Genomic DNA, 16,723 nt, shown 5'->3' with positions numbered 1-16,723 from the left:
CCACGCACGTGATTTTTAAGGGGGAAGAATGGCTACAAGCCGCAGCACTCAGGATCCGAAATGCACGGCAGATCTAGGAGCCCAGTACGTCACTCGGATGCCCGAATATGCCAAAAAGCATCAAGGGTGAGCGGGGGAAATGAATGACAACGGGTTGGGTTTCTCTTTTTGGGGGGTGGGGGGTTCCTATGTCAAGGGTGAGCCCTGCCAATACTGTTATAGCAACGCGTGGTTATTGATTACATTGCAATCTACTGCTGAGCACCAATGAATGAAATATTAAAGGGAATTTGGTAAAGTGACTTTTAAGAAGGAAAGAGCCACAGCTAATGAAAGGACCTCAATTTTGCTAATTAGATCTTACTGAAACTCTTGAGAGAGAATCTGTTTGCATTTTCTCTGTTCATGCTCAGCTTTTTACTGTTTAACTTTTTGCTTTTAAAAAAAATAAGAGGTTGCTTTAATTTTGTACATACTTGTAAGCTACAGTTGTGTTCCATCATTTGTGAAGCATTGGTGTCTGTATGACTGTTGGAGCATCCTAAGTGACTCATGTTACAAATCTTGCACATTCTTCGTATATGAAAGAGCAATTGCAAATCTTTGTTAACATAAGGATACTTTGAAAGTTGAGATTTTTTTCCATCAAGTTTAGTCTTCTGTTTCACAGAGCAGGTAGTGTAAGGTTGCCAAGTTCTCAACCAGCTAATGCACCTATGCCTTTAGTGTGAGTAGCAGACAGTTTTAGCTAGCAGCCCTACCTATCTCCATTCTGTAAAAAGCTTCACCTGTTCATTTCTTGACATCAAAAACCTGTGAAAGGTTTGAGTTTGGCAGCCTATTTTTGCCTGATCAATTGGTATGTCTGCATTGATCCAGTGCCTATGGAAGCTCACAAGTAGAGTTTGTTGGAAGAGGGCTGTTCTTACGACTGAATACGGGCTTGAAGCAGTCCTCGGCAAATTGTCCTCCATGCATCCGGTAGGCTTACCTCGTGACGCTGCTCTTCCAATCAGTGCCTGTTGGCGACCATTTTACTGGCCTCGAACAGTGCTATATCAAGTGCTTCAAGGTATTGTGGGAAACTTAAAATGGTGGCTCAAAGCAACCCGGCACATGGCAAGGGAGGCCCTAGACAGGTATTTCCCTTCACATACGGCACAACCCTGATCTAAATCACTTGCTTGTTAAAAAGAAAGTTCCATTTGTAGCTTTGAACATGGACCTCTGATGTAATTGACAGGTTGGGGCCCAATTTGTTCTTTTTCTCTGTACGTGGTGGGTAGTAGCTGCTGCCAGACATGTAGCCAAGGAACCACATCTCATGCGAGTGAACTCTTCAAGTTCACAAAACCATACTATTATAAAAATACAAGCATTCAAAATCATAGATCAGTTACAGAAATGTGCATTCCTAGTTGCCTGCATAAACCTGACAGAATACGAAAGTTTTCAGCATGTTTTTTGAAGTTGAAAGAGAAGGCACCTCCTGAGTCTCTATCGGCAGAGTAATTTACACAGGACTATTTTGTGGAAACATGGGTAGGTGGCATGGCAGGAACCATGCATCATTTCCTTTTCATGTTCTCCCATGTCACTTTGTTTATCCTTGTGTTTTCCTTCGGACACAGAAGTGTGGTAAGAACGTGGGTAGCTTCAACAAGAATTTGAGTAGCTTCAATTCTTGGTAAGCTTGATAGGTGTGATGATAAATGTGTGATGATGAGCAACTGTGTAGTCATCTTTCCCTGGGAAGAGAGAGGGAATTGGGCACCTTCATACCTGCTTCCAGCTGTAGATTGCTGCTTTATCTTGGGGGGGGGAGGCAGGAGGGCTTGCTTCTCCCAACCAGAACATTAGGCAAGGGTGGGGAAATGTGGCCTGGACTCCCAACTCCCATCATTCCTGACCATTGGCCATACTGCCTGATGTAAACCGAGGTCCAACAACATCTGGAGGGCACAGACTGCCCACCACTGATGCATTGGGTGACCTGTGCAGCCCCATACACCTGCTGCTTCCTTCCCGTGGAACGTAGGGATATGTTATTTGAACTGGGCTGAAAAAGAGTCTGTGCTAGAATGAAATAAATTAAATCCAGATCCCTTCACCAAGGAAAGCCAGATTCTGTGACTTGTGTAATCAGGACATTTTTTATTTATTATTTACTTACTCAGTGGGTTATTAAAAAAAAAATCTCTCCCAGGGTACAATTGCCCTCCCAAGGCTGTGCTCAAGATTTTATAATAGAATAACAATAGGAGTGCCCAATAATGTAGTCATCCAAATTAATTCCACATTGCATTCCCTTTAAACTGGGTGTGTAGCAATTAATTCATCACAGAAGAGAATAAAGACCTGACTAAAATAAACATATTTCGCAGCTTGCTTATTTGTTTTTCTTAATTTACGTCATTTCTACTGCAGATTCAGATATTTTGCATCATTTGTCCTGGTTTTACTAGTTGCAGGAGGACACTGGCACTAACAGACCTTTGCCTTCTGAGGTTTCAGCAGGCAGCATTCATGCACTTTCAGGCCTTTTTCAGGAAGCTGATCCATGCCTGCATTCTGTGCATATCCAGAGGGCCAAATGTTCCTCAGGCCTGATGTATTGTCAAGCATTGGGAGTGGCCAAAGTGCCCTAGTACCAAACATTCTTGAAGTCCCAGCGTCCTTGACCACTGGCAATACTGACTGGGGTTGGTAGTTGGGGTTTTACATTTACTGTTGAAGAAAATAGTTACAGGTAGGTAGCCGTGTTGGTCTCTAAGGTGCTACTGAAATGATTTTTTTTTTTTTTGAAGAAAATATTCCTCTGAATGCTAGTTGCTTGGAATCACAAATGGGGAGAGTGCTGTTATTCCCAACCTATGGGAACCTATGGCTTCCTATTGGTTGACAACTGTCTTACATTCTTACATAGCATCTTGAGAGCAGCAGGTTAGATCAGGCATCCCCAAACTTCGGCCCTCCAGATGTTTTGGACTACAATCCCCATCATCCCTGACCACTGGTCTTGTTAGCTAGGGACCATGGGAGTTGTAGGCCAAAACATCTGGAGGGCCGCAGTTTGGGGATGCCTGGGTTAGATTCATACACACAAATAAGCACACATAAACTGGTCAATCAGATCTTAAAATTAGGGCTGTGAAATCCGTTCTTGATCATTTATCCTAAGTAGCAATAGCTTTCTGGTGAATGCGAAGGCCATTGCTGCGCACGTGGATATTTTTCCTTTTGATTTTAATGGTTGTGAATGTGATCACTCAACTTCAAGTTGGGTATTTAAAACAGAAGCATCCTTTTGGGGACATAGTTAATACAGTAACTATAGACAATTTGACATTGATGTGTTTATGCTTTTGTTTTGCTTGTTTTCAGCTTTTATGAAGATCTGCTGACTCACGGAGTGCTGCGGCCATTGACTGCCCCTGTAGAAGGAATGCAGATGAAGGAAGGGGCGGAGAATTTTGTAACACCAGAGGGAATTTCATCAATTGTGAAGCACTATTTAAAGGAGTCAGGTAAAGACCTTGAAACAATGATCCTAAATATATTATTGTGGAAGCATGCCCCACATTTAAAAGTGAATCTTTCAGTGCAATCCTACACATGTTTAATCGGAAGTAAGCTCCATTGAGAACAGTGCAGTTTGTTTCTGGCCAGTGTGTACAGAATTGCATTCTTGGTGTGTTTATAAAATCACATTTGACAGGTGACATCTTGTTGTGGATAAACCCTAGTCTATTTTTATTTCTTACTATAAATTCATGCTTCTCTTTCCACACACACACACACACACACACACACACTAATGAATGGTGGATCAGAAACAGAGCTACTGGATTTGGCCTGTCTCTGCGTTATTTTACATAACTTAGTTAAAACATTTATCTCTCTCTGCATCCTGTGCTCGATTCAGCAAATTATTGTGTGCATGGTGGCAAAGCAGTTTCTGGCCTTTTTCATTTGGGCTTTCAACCTGGTTATGATGATAAAATGGCTCCGGAGAAGCTGGTAGGTTCTTCCACTCATAATTAAAACTGCAGCATCCACTGTTAATAAAAGCAAATTGCAGACAAGTAAAACATCTGCTGCAGCAGTTAAATATCCAGCCAAAGTGACCTCACCTCCCCATTGCCGTTTGCATAAGGAAGGTCTTGCAGCCCATTCTAAAAGCCATCGGGGATGTGCTACTTTGCCTTCCTGACTACCACTCCAAGCAGGTGAGCAAGATCTGGCTGGCTCTCTTAACCAAACAGGTGTCAGTTATGAATGCCAGATTTGTTTCTTGGAGGATGGCTGCTTTCCTTATCACAGGCCTGAGATTAACTAATGAAGGCCAAAGAAAAAGATGTTGAACCTCTTCAAGTTGGGTTCCATCTGGCTGGAAGAAACGGAGCCCCAAATTCTTTCCATTCTCTAACATACATGCCTACCCTACTCTCCCTTGCTTGTTTCAGTGTCCCAGACTTGCACTTTGACTCTCATAGTCCACCCTCTGTGTACAGAAGTTCATGTCAGAGGAGAAAACCAGAAAGTTAATATATCACTTGCATTAACTGGTGTGGCAGGGCAGACAGAAGGACAAGCTAGCAAGTGAGGTCCAGCCAGGAAGGTGCTGGGAGAGAAAAGAATATTTGCAGATTGGTTTTTCTTTCTGTCTCTTCTTGGAGCAGAGAAGAACAGGTCCATCGTGATTTAAGGTGGGATTAAAGCCAAGAACCTATGGCATATTTAGCTGGCTTATTCTCAGCTGCTAGAGGAAACCCATGTGAAAATAAGGTCCATTAGTTGCAGTGGAGTTGCTTCAATGTGACAAAAAGAAAGAAAGATACAAACTAATCAACACAAATTAAAAACAACAGTTATAAATGAAATAGAATAATGAACAGCTACATAAAATGCCATGTGAAACTTAAAGATCTTAGAAAATGTAAATGTCTTTGTCACCGAAAAGGCATTTGCAACATATGTGTCTACTCAAGAGGTAAGCCTTGTTGGGTTCAATAGCTCTTAATCACAGGGAAGTGTGTAAAATATTTCAGGCACTGTCCCGTATTCAAGCCCTCTTGAACAGGACTTGCCTCTCAGTAGATATCCACAGGAAGGCGCTGGGAGAATTCCCAAAGTGAGTTTCCACAATGGAGAACCTTCCCCTCTCCACTGTCACAGCCCACCTCATCCAAGATGGCAGAAAAACCCAGAGGAGGGCCTCCCTGGGGTGGCCATTGCCAACCTGGTGCTGTCCAGATGTTTTAGACTACAACTCCTGTCAGCTGCAACAAGCACGGCTGTGCCAACTGGGACTGGTGGAAGTTGTTGTCCAAAACATCTGGAGCGCACATATTTGGGAAAGGCTGCTCTGATCTAGTGCACAAACAGGTTTATGTGGAACTTGAGACAGACCAGGCGCCAATGAAGATGGGAAAGAAGTGGAGTCGCATGTTCTGCCTAACTGTGTCCGGTCAAAACCTGCGCAGCTGTGTTCTTCAGAGGATGAAGTTGCTGGACAGCCTTCAAAGGCATCTGTGAGTAAAGTGTGTAGCACCAGCCTTGATGTGACTAAAGCACAGGTGATGTTTGTCCGTTAATTGGTTCAGATATCTGTTAGGTTCTCTTTCTTTTGAAGCAGGTGCTGATATCTTCTATAACCACCACGTTACACAAATCTGCCTCAGAGATGAGAAGTGGGAGGTCTCCATCAATACAGGCTCCTCAGACCAGTTTGACATAGTTATTCTCACAATGCCTGTCCCACAGATTCTTCAGCTTCAGGGAGACATTGTGAACTGTAAGGCTCCTCGTTTAGTTTTGTTTTACATACTTGTTTGCTTGCTTGCTTGCTTGCTAATATTTATATCGTTCGCTTCTCACAAGGAGCTCAAAGAAGTATACGTGGTTCTCTCCCCTCCCTCCCGTTTTATCCTCAAAAAACAACCCTGCAAGGTAGGTAGGGCTGAGAGAGAGTGTCATGGCTGACAGGATTTGCAGCCGGGGCTTCCATGCTGGCTGGCTGTCAGTTCATACTGGCATTGTGAAGACCCCAATGTTCTGTTATTAATGTAATTTATATGTGTTTTTATGTAGTGTAATAGATATGGAAATGTATATCTGAACTTTGCGGACATATTGGAGACATCCCTCTGCCCCAGCCATTTGATGTTAGGCATGTGGCAATTGGAGAGATGAAATGCCGTGATTGAAAAGGGAATCTATCCCTAGGGAGGCTCAGCTAGTACCGTCTTTGATGCCATTTCTGCACCGGGCAAAGATCTTTGTATTTGTTATGCATTCTGGCAAGTGCTGTACGTAAGCTCATGTGGGTCAGGTTTTGTCTGTTCTCCCGATGTGTTTCGTTCTGATGCAGATTCCATCTTGGAATGGTTATGTATTTCAGTTGTCTTTATTGCAAGCCATCCAGAGAGGTTCGCTGGTTTTGTTTTTTAAGTGTGGCATATAAATCCGTAATTACTTTGTCCATTACATCTAGGACAACTGAAGGCATAATTGTCATTAAGGTGCCTGGGCTGTGCTACTTTAGACTACAGGTACGGAAACAGATATCTCAGGTGATGCATAGATAGATAGATAGATAGATAGATAGATTAGATAGATAAACAAAACATCCCAGCCCATAGAAAGCTACGTATAGGAGTTACTAAGCATTCTCACCTAGTTCTAGCCACAGTTGCAGGGGAAATTGTAAGGTTTTTCCTTTAAAAAATAATAATCAAAAAATCAGAATTTCAACATGTCCAGTAGAAAGATTCTTGGACCTGTTTGCTTGTGCTTTGGAAGTTTGAATACTCTCTAGGTCTAGAGGGATGCTGGGCATGCAAATTCCACCCACTTTTCAAAATGAAAACAAATATAGATTATTGTTTATTTCCCAACAGCAAATTGAGGGGTGGAGGATGAAACCTCCCCACCACCAAAGAGACTTTGCCTTGGACCCTAATACTGAGTTAAACAGCCTTCAAAACCCTTCAGATTGAGGCATGCTGTTTTCTGAAGCTCTGAATGGGGTCTGGACCTAATCTTGGGGGCAGTGCATAATTTGGTTTATCTTATCCGTTTACCAGGTCTCATAACAAAGGAAATGATAGTATAATAACTGGAAATACTGAGAGATGTGTAGTGATTTCTGCGGGTTGCTTCTGTCACTTAGAATTGTGGCATTTCCATGTTACTCATCTATGTTAATTTTATTTTTGTTTCTCCTTGTTGCTTTAATGCCCTTTCTCTTGTGGATGTGATGCTGCAATTGAAGACTATTTCACAGGACACGGAATCTTGAGCAGGCTGCAGCCTAATATTTATCCTGATCAGTTTGAACACATTCAAATGGGTAGACTCCTTTAATGGGAAGACAAAAGCTCCTCCCTCATTTATAAGTTTAAGCTTATTTTTACTTGACATTTACCTTTAGCAATTTCACCCTACATGTGAAAATATTTTAATTATTAAGATGGTTTTTCTCTCTCAAAATGAGTCGGTAATTTAAAAACAAAAATTGGTGTCAGTCCATGGCTATTGCCACTTTCCACTGAATTTGGGGGGGGGGGCGGTTCCGGAAACACAAGTTCCCAAACATTCAGTTTCAGAATGCAAAAAGGCTGCAAGTAAAACTTAAAAACCAGGAGCAGCATGAGTTTATCAAATTGAATCCCCACTGTGACACTTAACTGTCAGAGTTAAGCTTCCAAAGAAACAATATTTTGACATGTTTCAAGTCTAGCACTTCCTTGCATTGGGTTTATCGGGTGGGAGAAATGTTTGGCACTTGAAGGGTTACCATTTAATGAACCTGGAAGTGTTTCCCATGTTGCACTGGGAACCAGTCTTGCAGGGGATGAGGCAATCCTGTTCTAAGATGCAGTATTTTAAAGAGGCAGTGGGTGGCAGCATTTTAATGGCCTTTGAAATGGCTAAATCAAAATGCCTTTAAAAATCGAAGGTAGGTTCGGTTTAGCTGTGAATAAACGCCAGCTATTATTTCAAGCTCAACTTCAGCCTCTAAATCAATGTTTTCTGCAATTAAAACGTTTCTGCTGACTTCATAAGGTTTTTTAAAAAAATATTGAAGGGGGGAAATGTAATAAATAATAGGAAGTTCCTCATCCACATGTGTAAGTGAGATTTTAAATATCCATCACATTAACAGTGCAGTCATAAACATGGATGCTTGGAAGGAACAGCCCCTGAGTTCAATGGGATTTACTCCCAGGTAAGTGTGTAAAGCAAGGGTAGCCAATGTGATGCTCCCCAGATGTTGTTAGACTGCAACTCCCACCAGCCCAAGCCAAATTGATAAAATGACAGGGATGATCAGGCTAGCAACACTGCGTATAGGATTGCACCCTCGGCCGCCACACATGATGGAGCGTGTCCAGATTGCCCTTGATGACTTACAGCTCCAGCACAGCATCAAGGTTGAGGGGATGCCTGGTGACTAAAATATGAAAGCTTCATCTGTGGTGTTATCCTTAGCAGCTCATTCCCACATGCAGGTCACCACTTAACATGCTTACGACTGCAAAATTGTGTGTAAACAAGTGCTAAGAGGGCTTTTTACAGATTGTCAGGTGGATTTCAGGAGAGCGGGAATTATTTTCAATTTCAATTAGACCCCCCACCCCAGCATTCCCCTGTAGTAACATAAAGGCTTTCCTGAACTGGGAATGCAAGGGTGTCCCAAGAGACAGGTAATCACAAGGTGGGTCCATTCCTTAATTTTAGGGTTGGAGCATTCATTGGACTCCATGGGCAGTCCCTAAATTTAAGCTCGCATCCTTGCATAGCTCCTCTTTCCCCCAAGTTTCCCATTGAAATAACCTTCTTTTTTTAGCCCTCTGTATCTTTTGGGTTTTTTTGGTTGGCATATTCTGTTGAACTTCAATAAGAGGCAAAGCAATAAAGGTTTGTCATCAATTATTATTATTATTATTAGCAATAGTAGTATTATACTGCCCTATACCCGCAGGTCTCAGGGGGGTTCACAGGATAAAATCACAATATAAAAACACAGAATACACAATCAAAATAACAACAACAACCACCCAATAACACCCCCAGAAAAAAACCACCACATTTTAAAAGGGCATTGAATGTCAGTCAACCAAAGGCCTAGTTAAAGAAGATCATTTTTACCTGGTGCCTATAGGTGTGTAATGAAGGCGTTAGGCGAACTTCTCTGGGGAGAGCATTCCCCAACAGGGAGCCACTGCAGAACAGGCCCGTTCTTGTGTTGCCACCCTCCAGACCTCTCGAGGAGGAGGTACATGAAGAAGGGCTTCAGAAGATGATCTCAGGGTCTGGGCATGTTCATATGGAAGGAGGCGGTCCTTAAGTTATTGTGGTCCTGAGTTGTTTAAATATACTTTTATTCAGAGTAGACTTATTGAAATTAACAGACCAAAGTTAATTATAGCCATTCATTTCAATGGGTCCTCTCTGACAACTCAAAGCCTTTTGTATACTGCCAGATGTCTGTGTTATACTGACAGTGAGTGAGCGAATGAATAAATGCCTTTGTGTCTTCGTTCCATAAAACTCTACCTTTCCATTTTCAAGGCTTCCTCCCTCTTTTTTCACCATTTCCTCCTCTTCCATCCAAATCCGTGTCAAATATTCCAAGTTCTGTATGTCTGCCAACGCAATTTGTTTTGGAAACAGGAGACCTACCTCATGCCTTATTTGAACAATGTTATTTGGACTGGAGAATTTGGGATGCTAAAGCAAAAAAAAAATCCAGATCTCTCCTTGGTGAAGTTTCCATTGCTTGCTCGCTTTGCATTAATGAAAATGCCAGTGGGCATGATAATTCACATTTGTTCTCTGATGCCTTTTAGAGCAATTCCCCATGGCTTTGTTCCATACCGTTACACAACACAATTGTTCCATAGCACAGTCAGTTACTTGTAGAATCTTCAGTCAATTATTTTCCCTTTCCATTTTAATGTATGGTTGAGGGTGAAGTGGAGCAGTCAAGCTGTCGTCTTCACTGAGGAAAAGGGCAGAGGCTGAGGCTGGCTAATCAAGAGGAATAAGCAAGTATCTTCTGTTTCACTCTGCAGCTTGCAGTTGTCCCAGCCGGCTAAGGATGCTGCAGAGTGGGTCATCGTTTTTCTGATCAAGATGTTTGGGGCTACAACTTGCATTGGCCATGCTGGCTAGGCAAGGCTGTCTCCTATTCATGTATACTCTCTTTCAGCTAACACTGCTATCAGAGTTTCCTGGTAATAGTGTTAGCGCATGGGTAGGCAAACTAAGGCCCGGGGGCCAGCCTAATCACCTTCTAAATCCAGCCCGCGGACGGTTCAGGAATCAGCATGTTTTTACATGAGTAGAATGTGTCATTTTATTTAAAATGCATCTCTGGGTTATTTGTGGGGCATAGGAATTTGTTGTGGTCCCCCCCCCGAATATAGTCCGGCCCCCCACAAGGTCTGAGGGACAGTGGACCGGCCCCCTGCTGAAAAAGTTTGCTGACCCCTGTGTTGGCTGAAAGACGGTAGTACCATACTACCAACACTTCGGATGTGTGAAGTGATATATTGACTACTTGGGATTGTATGCATGCATCCCTTCCATTCGACAGTTTCTTCCTGTTTATTTTTTTTTTGTTTTAAATAATATTTTTATTCAAGTTTTTCACAATACAATAACAGCTACAAAAAAAACAAAAACAGAACAAGTCTCCACCCCCATCGTTTAGCCCAGACACTGAGATCCAGCGCCGAGGGCCTTCTGGCGGCTCCCTCACTGCGAGAAGCAAAGCTACAGGGAACCAAGCAGAGGGCCTTTTTGGTAGTGGCGCCTGCCCTGTGGAACGCCCTCCCATTGGAGGTCAAGGAGATAAACAACTCCCTGACATTTAGAAAACACCTAAAGGCAGCCCTGTTTAGGGAAGTTTTTAATCTGTGATATTTTAATGTATTTTGGTATTTGTTGGAAGCCGCCCAGAGTGGCGGGGAAAACCCAGCCAGATGGGCGGGGTATAAATAAATATTATAATAATAATTATAATAATTATAATAATAACAACAACAACAACAAAGTAAAATATGGAGTCGTCTCCTAAAGGGTTCTCAGCCCCTAATACCCACAAAAGGTAGCTGCTCCTCCCAGCTCTCACCTGGCACCCCCACTTTTTCCTCCCAGCATCTCACCCTGGGAGACCAACATTTCCCTGTCTCGTATCCAGGGTCCTCCATCAGCCATCCACCACCTACATTAGTACACAGACCCTGGAACTTAGCAGGTGCCCCAAACATAGGACTCCAAAGGGGAAAAAAGGAATAAGAATGTTTCTTTTCCTTTTACAGGTAGGTAGCCATGCTGGTCTGATGTAGTCGAAACAAAATAAAAAAATTCCTTCCAGTAGCACCTTAGAGACCAACTAAGTTTTTCATTGGTATGAGCTTTCGTGTGCATGCACACTTCTTCAGATGCATGTACACGAAAGCTCATACCAATGACAAACTTAGTTGGTGTCTAAGGTGCTACTGGAAGGAATTTTTTTTATTTCTTTTCCTTTTGTCTGTCTTTCTGTATTCTCATTTGGCAGTTTTGTTTGCGTGACTGTCCCCCTTTCAGCTGGGTACGGTGTCATGCACATGGGCTTCCTTTTCATCCCTCCCTGTTCATCTAGAGTTAGCTTGAGAGAAGCACAAGACTGCTGTATTAAAACAGAAGCATGGAAAGCTGATATCTAGCATACCATCTGCTTTTTGTGAAAACCATGTTGTCACAAACTGGTGGGCGAGGGGGTGTAGCTGGGGGAAGAAAAGCATTCTGAAAGAGCCAGGAGTTTTGAGAGCCCTCATAGGGAGGAAGCATAACTGGGGCTGTGCTGCTTTTATTGTAAAAATTTATTTTTAATATATATGATGTTTAATTGTTTTCAATAATTGTTTTTTCTATGTTTTTAGCGCTTCTTGTTTTTATCTGTGGCGCTTTGTCCTGGATCTTAGGCAAGTCAATCGAAAAATCACATTTTTTGGGGGGGTGTATTTTGGGGTTTTCCTTTAAAAAGCTCAGCAATTTGGGGGGTTTCCTGGGGGGGGAAAGCTCAACTATTTTGGGGTCTTCCTAAAACAAAACAAAAAAGCTCAACCACCTTTGGGGTTTCCTGGTTTTTACTTTCTGAAATATGGCAACCCTATTTAAATAATGATAATGATAATAGATTCTAATATTTATGCTTGCAAATGCAGTAGACCAGACTACAAGAGAAAGATAATGTGTGGAATATGCCTTAAAACCTAGGTGAGAGCCAAACTGTACCCAAACTGTAAAATACCACCTACTTCCTTAGGAATTTCCTCCTGTATAGGTAAGTGCTTCACTTGGGAACCTAGGTAGTATCGTTAATAGAGGACTAGGCTAGGCCAGGACTGAGGAAACCCAGGTTAAAAAACCTAATATTTGAAGTTCATTGGGTGCCCACACACTGTCTAGCCCACAAACAGGTTGTATGAGGGGAAGAAAATGGAGGGGTGCTGTTTCTCCTCAGAGAAATTATGGGATGTACATGTAGTTCAGTCACAAAAATTATAATCTCCATCTACAGCAAGATAAGGTTATTCCTCGCTTCCTTTATACCTCAACAAGCATGCGATTAACTTGAGTTTCGTAGGTAGGTAGATAGAAGCTTTATTTTCATTAGCCACTAGCCATAGCAGTAAAGGAAAATATAGGTACTGTGGATAGAGATAAATAGTTAGCTGTACAAAATACATTTTGGATGTTTACATCAATACAAATGGCAGAATTGATACAGGATCCTTTAGCCACAGATAAAACATGTTGAGCCAATAGGCTTTCTTTTGATTAAATAAAAGAGAAGAAAAAAAGCTGAGCAAGATTAGAAAATTAAATAATAAATCTTACTCCAATTGCCCCTGCTAATTTTTTTATTTTATTTTTTGCAGTTTTTGCGTGCAATTAACTTGAGTTTCGTGTGTGTGTGGTTTTGTGTGTGTAACAGCCTATATAACATGTCTTGCTTCATCGTGGGAATTTCAAAAGGTGTCAGGCTGGCCTGCTCTACCAAATGTAGCCCAAATGTGTGGTAGGCTGCCAAGTCCTTGACTCCTGTTTTTGCAGGCCCAGGCAGGCAGTAAAAATAGGAGATTTATTGAGCTTCTGGTAGGCTGAATCCAGCTTTTGGGGTCACAAATTGTGCACGTCTGATATTGTGCAGGCATAATTTCTTATTGTTGTCATGTTCCAGCACCCCACACTTAGCTTGAGAGGCCTTCACTCAGCCAAAATTGTTTAATAAAAAGGTGCTAATGGAGCCAAAAGATAAACATTCCCATGCTTTTATAACACTGGTGATTTGCTTATTCCAAGCCCTTATCAACCCAGTGAAGTTTCTGTAGCAATATCTGTATAACATTTGCCTTTCCGAAAACATCACACCATTTTCCATACTGCCATGATATGAGGAAGTATGTCTTTAAAAGAAGTAAGCTTGTTGTTGTTGTTGTTGTTGTTGTTGTTTAGGTTTCTTTTTTTTATATAGAGTTATTTTCTGTTGACTAGTAGGCAGCTAGAGATTTGCACAACTTCATAATTGTCCTGGGAATGTCAGAATCCAGCTTCTAATGTGAAGCCAGTTTGGTCTTTCAGCTCTGCGTGCATTTTTTCTTTCTTTCTTATTTTAAGGAAACACTGAGCCCTCATTTGGGGGCGGGGGGCGGATAAGGCTGTTGGCTTGCGACATGAAAGCTGAGTCTGTTTTAGGATATATCCCCATCAGTTCATTTGCATTCCACTTTTCCACAGTGGTGCTCAAAACGGCTCGTTACGTACCAAATGAGCAATAACAAATGTAACAATTCATTAAGAACAATTAGAAATAATGTCAATAAATGCAAAAATAAATAAATAAATCCATACAGAAGCAATACAAATAAGCTAACCTAATTTAAAAGCTTAAAACTAAGCAGAAGAGAGAATATTACCCAACAAGGAAATAAAATGGTAGCATTCAAAATGTAGCAGGCAGGTGGGGTGAGTCTTTATTCCTGTAGGACATTCCACAGAAGCTCGCCACAGTTAATTTGCATATTTTGTATGGTTGCCTTATCTCCTAGTTCTGAGATCTCTCTCAATCATTTCCCCATCTCTCATCTGCAGTGTAAAGATTGCCAGTCCTTCTTAAAAGCTCACCTGCCCTCACAGTTCGGAAACTGCCAATGAATGGATGTCTTTCTTACATACAAGCCATTGCTGCTCCACAGAGATACTGAAAGTCTGTCAGATAACATCACATATTTAAGCACATAAGATTACTGTCATAATATATGTACTATATAGTTTATATGTGCCAAACTATATGATAAAATTTATTAGAAACACTGAAAATTGATTCACGTAGATAAATCTATCTAGTGAATCAACATTTAAGGTTACAAATGAATGTACTGTGTCTATTTTAACTTATTTTAAGGGAATGCAGGAGGAACAGTCGTGGGAAATTATGAATCGTAATAGTATCCAGAAACATTTATGATGACTGAAATTAAGAGCAGAAATTATCAAACATCTGCATAATTCAGACAAACATACCTTTTTCTGCAATAATTAATGAATCATCTAATACAGGCACGTCCAACAGGTAGATTGTGATCTACCAGTAGATCACTGGACGTCTGTGATAGATCACTGGTAGATCACTAGCTCCCCTCAAAGAAGCTCAACAACTTTGACTCCCCTAAAAAAGCTCAGCAATTTTGACCTGAACCCCTTAAAAACGGGCTTTCCTCCCTAAAAAAAAAAGCTCAACAACATGAACCCCCCAAAATGGGGTAGATCACTGCCTCTTTTTAACTCTGTGAGTAGATCACAGTCTCTTGGGAGTTGGCCACTCCTGATCTAATACTTAAACAGATAGCCCCCTTAAATAGCTTTTCCTTTGTTGTCATTTTGGCAAACTTACCAGTAAAGAAGAGTTGCCTCGCAAGCTTACTTCCTGCAGAGGGCATAATAAGGTGGTTAAAGCATGCGGTAGATCTTAACATTATGCAGACCTTTAATAGTTTCAGTTTACTAAAGGTATGCTTGTCTGGTGCAGCCCATGCGGGAATTTAACTGAGGTTGTCACACTGTTCTGAGTCTAAGTATGCTTCATTGCTGACTGTGAGCAATGTGGGAACGTAGATTAGTTAATTGTGCATGTGCAGCAAATCCAACAGGGATAGGCTGCAGCGTGGTAAAGCTTCTTCAAGTGGGTGTTGGGGCCCAGTCCTTCTCTTTCTTCTTGCTTGTTCCAACTTAAGTCTTCAGCCAAGGAAGCACTACATCAAGCACTACATTACTGCAGAGGCATGATATTTTTAGATCTTGGGCCCAGAGTCTCCATGAGGATGTTGCACTGCATGTCAGTTGCCATGGGGAATTGGCACCATACCACTCAGTCTCAATTTGGATTAAATCAATGTGGGTTTAGTTGCAAAGCAATGGTTAGAGACCATAAAATGGTTACTTGGGAGTAGATTGTATGCTTAAGCACCAGCATGCCTGGACTAATGGCTTACCGTTGCTGCATTGTTTCTGTGATAGGGATAGATTGGGAAAGAGAGACTTAGGGTTGCCTCAACAGGAGCAGGGTTGGATGCAAGAGATTTGGTAGGCTGAAATGGAAGCTGAAAATTCAGTAGTGAAAACTAATCGAATGGAGGAGGTTTGGCTCCCATTAGAACAGAAAGGACAGGGGAAACTGAGAATTGGGGATAGTTAGGGGGAACCAGGAAGTGGAGTGCTGTTACTTGTCACAAGAAGAGGAGACTTGAGTAGAATGAAGTTTCCCAAATACCCCAGTGACCCAAGAGTTAAAGACCATGATTGTATGTCAAGGTTCCTAGAGAGTCTACGCCCATGTTCCTGGATATCCTCCACAGGTAGATATCCCTTCTTAGGTTGCCTTTAGTCTTGTATTTAATCAGTTGCGTAGCAAGGGGGGCAATGGGGGCGGGTCACCCCAGGTGCCACTCTGGAGGGGGGTGACACTCGGTGCCCCCCACTGGGGAACATTTTTTAAATTTTCTGTTGCATGAGATTTTTCAACTGTTCTTATATGTTCTTTCAATACTGATTGAAGTCGGTTTTGTTCTGTAAGCAATTCATGTTTTTCACTTTTCGCCAGAGCCGCGTTGGGGGGGGGGGGGTTGACAAAAAAAATTCTGCACCGGGTACCACCTGGGCTTGCTATGCCTCTGTATTTAATAGATAACTTGGGTTCCTTAGAACCCTCCCAAGATCATTAAAATACAGGGAAATGACCTTTAAGGAAAACACATAGCTTTGTGTCCCACCCTTAAAGGACCTGACTAACCAAAGAATACAACAAATATGGGGAACAGGGGAGGTAATGGGGTGAAGGAGGTAAAGAATGGACTTGGCTGGGGTTGTAGCATCCTCCACACTCCCCTTGGGGTGACTGGAGCAACCCTGGAAGGCTGAAAAAATTTGCTGCCTGAGGGGGAGGTCTACCTGAGCAAAAAGTGTCTGGGGGACCGGGTGGTTTCCAAAATGATAGGTGGGTGTGCAGAACTCTGGAGGCTGCGTACTTCAAGGGGTCAAGGGTGGGCTTTAGAATACCTGCTCAGTTTTGTGCATGGCCTTCTTTTGTGGTCTGTAACCACTGCACTGAAGGCCCAAGGTAAAAAGCCAGATGGGGCAGTTTTTCCACGCCTTACCTCTGCAC

At 42.1% G+C, this 16,723-nt stretch overlaps 1 protein-coding gene across 3 annotated transcripts in view; it reads left to right on the top strand.

The window, feature by feature from the left end:
• RNLS (renalase, FAD dependent amine oxidase) overlaps positions 1-16,723 on the top strand; it is a 104,692-nt gene that overhangs the window by 1,120 nt on the left and 86,849 nt on the right. Inside the window, exons 2-4 of one of the 3 annotated variants that reach the window (XM_035138363.3) lie at positions 21-126; positions 3,385-3,527; positions 5,639-5,797. In XM_035138363.3, coding sequence (XP_034994254.2) covers positions 21-126; positions 3,385-3,527; positions 5,639-5,797 — 408 coding nt within the window. Of the gene's footprint in view, positions 1-20; positions 127-3,384; positions 3,528-5,635; positions 5,798-16,723 lie in introns of all 3 variants that reach the window. The other 2 variants (XM_035138362.3, XM_035138366.3) reach the window with 2 other exon arrangements.

Source organism: Zootoca vivipara, chromosome 5, assembly GCF_965207765.1.
Source record: "Zootoca vivipara chromosome 5, rZooViv2.hap1.1, whole genome shotgun sequence".
Lineage (NCBI taxonomy): Eukaryota > Metazoa > Chordata > Lepidosauria > Squamata > Lacertidae > Zootoca > Zootoca vivipara.
This window is presented reverse-complemented; position numbering and strand designations above follow the sequence as displayed.